This window comes from Egretta garzetta, unplaced genomic scaffold, assembly GCF_000687185.1.
Source record: "Egretta garzetta isolate BGI_Z169 unplaced genomic scaffold, ASM68718v1 scaffold1145, whole genome shotgun sequence".
In the NCBI taxonomy this organism is placed as follows: Eukaryota; Metazoa; Chordata; class Aves; order Pelecaniformes; family Ardeidae; genus Egretta; species Egretta garzetta.
Genome location: NW_009259712.1, coordinates 192,085 through 199,153, shown reverse-complemented (window position 1 = coordinate 199,153; position 7,069 = coordinate 192,085). Strand labels below are relative to the sequence as shown.

Genomic DNA, 7,069 nt, shown 5'->3' with positions numbered 1-7,069 from the left:
GCCCCCGAGAAGCGGCGGCGGCGCCAACCGCAGCCTCACCCCCGGGCAGAGGCTGCGGCACCAACACCCCTAACCCGCACCCCTGCCCAGGCCCCATGCCGCACCATGGCGAGTGAACCTCCTTCCGCCGCCGCCGCGCACCAGCCAAAGGGATCCGGGCGGGCGGCGCGGGCAGGGCGGCTGACGTTCCGCGGCACGGCGGTGCCCCTTGCCACCAGCTTCCCTGACTCAAGCAGCTTCGCTTTGTGATGAGTGTGGCTTTTCTTCCCCCTTATCCCCCCCCGAAAACAAAGAGAGCACGAGCACAAAGGTGCGCGTTGGCCTGGGCTGCAGAGCTGCTCCAGAGCCGTCTTAACGCAGGCTTGTGGTGGGAAGTCACCACCCCAGACCATGGGCCTATGGAAAATGATTGGTGACTGTTCAGCTCCGAGCATCGCAGGCTCATGAGAGACACCGCCTGTAGGCCTTGTTACGTCTTGCTTTTCAGGTGCTGATAACTTTTTTCCATCGTGTGTTTTCATTCATTTCTATAATATTAAATGAGAAGCACTTGGAGACCGGCCCTCCTTTGGTTTGGACCGCGTGGCTTCTCACCAGGCTTTAGAAAGGACTTCTGTCCCAAGACATCCCTGTTCTTGCCAACTTTGTCATGTAGGCTGACAGACTTTATCCCTTCCTGTAAACCTCACCTCTCTGGGACGCTGCAGGCTGTGCAGCCAGCTGCCCCCCGTGAGGAGGTCCTGACACCCATCAGCGGGCTGCGTTTGGTCCAGCCCCACTTCTGCAGGCACCCACCTTACACCTGTGAAAGGACAATAAAAATAATTTTCCAGACTGAAGGTTATATTAAGATGGGATGTTTTCTTTTACTGTGCTGACCCACCAATCTCTACCAGTGGTATAAAAGATCTGCTTCTAAATGGCAATCAAAAATTCATGGGCACCTGCCTGTGCCATTATTTTTGCACAATAATGCTTAATACTGAGTTATTAAGTAGTAATTTCATAGAATCATAGAATCTTTTGGGTTGGAAGGGACCCCTAGAGGTCAGCTAGTCCAACCCCCCTGCAGTGAGCAGGGACACCGTGAACTTGATCAGGTTGCTCAGAGCCCCATCCAACCTGGTCTTGAAGGTTTCCAGGGATGGGGCCTCCACTACCTCTCTGGGCAACCTGTTCCAGTGTTTCACGACCCTCATTGTAAAGAATCTCTTCCTTATATCTAGTCTAAACCTACCCTGTTTTAGTTTAAAACCATTACCCCTTGTCCTGTCAGAACCGGCCCTGCTAAAAAGATTGTCCCCACCCTTTCCTTAGGCCTTCTTTAAGTACTGGAAGGCCGCAATCAGGTCTCCCCACAGCCTTCTCTTCTCCAGGCTGAACAAGCCCAACTCTCTCAGCCTGTCCCTCATAGGAGAGGTGCTCCAGCCCTCGGATCATTTCATGACACTTCTTTATTTCACGTTCCCTGTGAATAGCTGTGAATGCAGAAGTGCTGAATAAAAGTCCTTTTTACAATATAGTAATGCCTTGAGTTTATATTTCTTACTGAGATATAACTTCCCACACACATAATTCATAATTTCTCTTAACATCTCTGTGGCACTTGTCAAAGACTCTCAGTGGGCTAGGGTCACTGCTATTATGTTAAAATATATTCACTTTTATAATTGATCTGTGAATTGTTCAGGTTAATGATGTTTTTCTTTGATATTATTACAGATCAGGGAATGTAGTTGACAGCTCTGAGTATTGCTGGGTAATGTGCCACCATTGGAGACCTGCTGTTCTTCAAGCTACCAGAAACAGTCAAACATGTTTGTAATGTGAAAATGTGTAACAGCTCCAGTATTAGAAACGTAAAAAAAACTAAACGGTGAGGTGTCAGCCAAAGCTTTCTTACTACTTATCTGCTTAATTGCTAAAAACCACAGTCATTGTCTCATAGCATTGTGTAATAAATGTAAATATGTAATAATAATGTAATAATATTGTAAAACCTGTTCCTGCACTGGAAGTGTTTTTTTTTAATGTCCTTCTCCATAGACCTTTCCCAGGATGTCACTTCTCTTATGCTTAAAACATTTTCTGATGTTCATCACAAATATATTTGTAACCAATTCATGCCCACATGCATTGTGCGTTCCTGTGCTGGCATTGTCCTTTTATCTTGAATAGTACTTCTTTCACCCCTGTCTGTGAAAAAAAAGTGGAAAAGACTGTAATTTTCCTTTAAAAACTAAGAGTCCAAGTTCTTCTAGCTACTTAAGTGTTTTGGCAGAAAAAAATAGTAGAATAGTAACTCACTGATACAGAAGGTGTCTCACAGGAGCAGGCATGCTTTTTAGTGGAGTATGTTCTGCTTCCAGGAGACAGGGTCCCATACAGACATGACTCCTACTAACATCTTCCCACTTGTAGTTCTATATATCAGTTCTCTTTCACTTGTCTAAAACTGGGGAGGCAGTACTTTGCTATCTATTACTAATGATACCTGAAAATTGTATCTGTTCAAGTTGGGGACCAAATATTTAAAGACATATATTCATTGTAAAGATTGCCCTTCAACAGTATTTGCCCAAATTTTTTACTAAAAGTAAAGCATGATTAGCTCGAGCAAAGTTTTCATTCAGCTTATAATGGAACACTTCTTATTTGTGCACTTGCAATAAAACTTTCATAGATTTACAGAACTGCTACAGAGGGCAGTGATGGTGGCAATTTTTTTTAATCTAATAACTTAGGATTCAGCAGTCATAACAGGAAACTGAATTCTGAATTTTAAATCCTCCATCCAAGTAAATAGATTGAGAGTTATGCTGTCAAATAGCATGGGAATCATAGTAGCAAACTAGAGAATAGCTCCGGTTTAATGCTGTTGAAATCTACATGAGACCAGCAACCTATATTTAACTGGGGGTTGCAGAAAGAAGTCTATTCTGAAAGGGAGTTAATGGCGAAATCAAATATAAGTCAGACAATACAGTAAAATGACAGTGAAAAACATTTTGACTCACGAATTCAAACCAAAGTTGAAAAAAGTAATATTTGGATTCTTTATTCATTTGGATGAACAAAAATGTGGCTATATTTTTGTCTGCTAAGAAAAAACAGTGATGAAGAAACAGCATTGACTGAAGACTTTCCTTTTAGACAGTTTCCAAACTTGCATCACGGCCATGTTGTGACTGCAGCCCTTGCCTTCCTTCAGACTCCCAAATGCAAATACAGGTACGAGCACCTGCTTTCCTGTTGGCCTGGTGTCTGCGCTCGCAGCTGCGACAGCCTCACGCAGATTAATGTCCTTAGCTTGAAGACTTTAGTGTGTCTGGAAATGTCAATAGCTACTCTATGTCTGGCAAAATACCACAGAAAAACTATTGTGGTCTCCATCTAGTTTTCATTTCACAGAGATATGCTGGGTGGGAAGCAGGGGGAAGCGCATAACTGCCTTTCCTTCTGAGCTGGAGGATGTGGTTGGGACACACATTGGAGCTGAAAGGTGCCCACAATGCAGGATTACCGAGACTCATTCTACCAAACCGAAGTTCTTAATTGGGACATTAAGAAAGAAATGCAGGCTCTGTAGATACTTGTACCTAATGGGCAGCTCCAAGGGGCTATTCAGCTGGTCTCTCACCATTGACTATAATGACACCCTTGGGTGATGATGCATCTAATTTGATGACCTACTTACAAACCAAAAACGATTCAATCTAAACATGCACCAATTTTGAGTCCAATCTTGTTCTTTAAATAGTTTTTAATCTGGAAAAAAAAATGCTGCTTATTAATATTTCAGGGGGGGGGCAGGACAGACACACACCACAGGACACAAGAATCCAAATTTGGCATGTTGATATCTGAATCTTAATTTCATTTTTTGCATTCATTTTGCCAATACTATTGCAAATGCATAAATTAAAATAAAGGGATACCTGGCTGTGACTGTCTTTCTTAGTGTCCTGTATCAATGAGGCAAAATAAAATGGGTTTAGTAAGCACAGATTAAATATTCTTACATCCAAACCCAGATTTCATATTAAATCCTAGTTACTATGAAATATCACGTCACAACATGATATAAAGCAGTAACTACATTATGGTACTTAGGAGACAGTAGCCATACAATTCTGAGGAGACCCCATTGTAATGGCAATACCATTTTTTCAGAAATTCTGACATGTAAGAATTAGATCAATGGACATGTAAGACTTAGACCAATTTCTGAATATTCTTGAAAATCTCATTTACAATGTTATAATTGCATTAATTAGAATGGAGGTTAAAATTGTGGTTAGCTTAGTTTTAGTAAAATGCAAATTTCCTGAGTTGAAGGGAATCAACCAAAGGTTAAAGCAATTAACAGCTGGGATTAGAAACAAGAAAAAAAGTAATGAGCAGGGGAAACTACTTCAGTGAGGGAAGAGCGAGCAGTCAGACATAGCTTTGGCAGGATCTGCCTTAGTCTGAAATGCATCTGTAGTAGAGCTTTAGTGGAGAGACACATGTAGAGTTTCTTGATTATATTCCATGCTATCAATAAGGCCAAGCAATACAACAGAAGTAGAAAATTGCAAAGTTATGCTTACAGTTGTGGGTTTTTTTAAGCTAGTCTGTCTTGCATTTGTGATTTTCATATGTGCTATCACCTTAATGAATGGAATGTATAGCCACATGATGGTAGACATAATCAAAAGCACACCACTAGCTTTAAATTGTGTTTGGTCTTATATTGTTTCACTTAATATAAATTTCTTGCAAAGTTCCTACTGAATGATACGCTATTAGGAATGCCAGTTTCTTTCTATATATGCAGAGTTTGGATCTGCTCACAGCAGTGAGGACATGAATGGAACTGGTATGGTGTTGTTCCTGGGATTGTTTAAATATAAATAAACCAGGTATCAGTAAATCAATAAATCAGGTAAAGCTGAGCTCAGTGTTGTCACAGTTCATTCACTGACTGAGCTTCAGCAAATCTGAGGATGCCTTGGCTGGGTTAGAGGTACACCCTGATATTTGCTGTATCCTGATTTCATAAATACAATGCCATTTGCTTTTAATTTAGCCAGGTTTGTGCTTTGAAATCAAATTCCTATCAATTCCATGACATTTTTTAAGTTTACAGTTTACAGATTGTGAACATCTTTATCTGTGTAGCTGAGGTAGCATTTCTAGAAATTTGATTTCAATGACTCAACAGAGCTTTAAATGAAGGCAAGAGAGCCTTGTTTTGAAACTTGTGGTTTTAATGTAGATTATAGCAGATTTTCCAGCATTCATCTGAAATTTTGTTTGAATAGCTCATATTCAGCAAATTTGGTTTTACTTCTGTCATTGATTCTGGTGTATTATTATTTATACACTTTACTCTTTCCTTCCTGGTCTACAACTATTTCTAAACTATACCACACAGGAAACTACCAAGAGCACATAAGTGCTCCTTTGATTATGTTTCATGCTACTTATTCTGCATTTCCTGATTTTTCTAAATGCTGGGGGGTTTTTGTTTGTTTTGTTTTTAATCTCTCCTTTCTAATTAACTCAAGCTCTTCCTAATGGATTCCTGTTCCTAATCAGAGCAACAGCAGACCACCTATTCCTTTTGACAGATCCTCCTAGGCGAATGCAATTACCTGGCATGGTCAACCGTGTTATCAATCCCTTTAACCTTCTAAAATTAGTGCTCTTGCCACTATAACCACTATAATTGTTTAGATTTTTAGGAGGCTCTCTGGTGTACTGTGTGCTTACAGATATTCTAAAATTCTAAATAGGACTTAAGGTATTAAAAATACTAAAAATTATGTGGTAAAAATCATTATACATGCAAATAACCTACAGTGTCTTGTAAAATCACCCTCTTCTATCCTGTCTGTTTCCTCTTTTCCTTTCCCATGCCCTGTACTTCCACCACAGTCCAAAAAAATTCACACATGGTAGAATAAAAATGTTTCAAATAAACCAATTCTTCTCCATATTTTGAAAGTCCCTGGCAACACAGCAGCCATGCAGCATATGCTGACGGTTCCCAGTTTCAAGATACTGGACATCAAATTTAAAGTTTAAAACTTTCCTAGAAGAAAGAACCAGAGATGAGACTACAGAGTAGTAGTATAACATGCTGCCACTGTATGTGTATATGGCACCTTCAGCAAAGAAAATAAAATCTCATATATTGGATCCTTTAGATACTCCGTTTTGCAGGATCCCTTCAGGACCAAACTCCAGTCAGGGTGCAGGTGAGTGTGTGAGTATGCACAGATTCAGATTTCTGGAACCCACAGTTTCCTTTGGGCCTTTGGTGTGCCCAGTGGCTTAAAGCTCAGTTAAAATGATCGACAGTTCAGCATGTGGGCAGATACATCTGAGCAACATGCCTGTGGCTTACAGAATGAACCGCTTCTGCCTCTGCTTGAACTTCTGTCCAGCCTATCTGGGCACCCATCTAAAGAATTCTTCCTTATCCCCTTTGAAATGTGCCTATTTGTGAAGTTGCAAACAAAAATTACTTAATTTTATTCTTGTGAGGCTTAAGCTATAATAACTTTTTTCTTCAGTAGTGAATCAAATCTACTGCCCAATAAATTTATCAGACCTGTTCTAAATATATCAGGGTATTTTCACTATAAATACACTAGGAATAGAAACATAAGAAAAAAAATTTGACAATATAGAAGATGGCTACCAAATTAGCCTACAAAATTCATATTTCTGTGGGACACAAAAAAACCTGGAATGATTGAAATCTCAATGTTTTGTGTACCATTAAAGTTTGAGTGACAGTAGTGTATTGGGTTTCTGTGGCAAGGTCTTGGTAGTGGGGGGGATACAGGGGTGGCTTCTGTGAGAAGCTGCTAGAAGTATTCCCTGTGTCCGCTGCTGGCCAAGGCCAAGCCAATCAGTGACGGTGGAAGTGCCTCTCTGATAACATATTTAAGAAGGAAAAAACACCTGCTGCGGCTCAGTAACCGGAGAGAGAAGAGAAATGAGAGGATGCGAGAGAAAACAGCCCTGCAGACACCAAAGTCAGTGAAGAAGGAGGGGGAGGAGGTGCTCCAGGCGC

At 40.7% G+C, this 7,069-nt stretch overlaps 1 protein-coding gene across 1 annotated transcript in view; it reads right to left on the bottom strand.

The window, feature by feature from the left end:
* TMA16 (translation machinery associated 16 homolog) overlaps positions 1-258 on the bottom strand; it is a 23,328-nt gene extending 23,070 nt beyond the window's left edge. Inside the window, 1 exon segment of the mRNA XM_035894472.1 lies at positions 105-258. Coding sequence (XP_035750365.1) covers positions 105-107 — 3 coding nt within the window. The 5' untranslated portion in view covers positions 108-258.
* Positions 259-7,069: the final 6,811 nt, after the last annotated feature.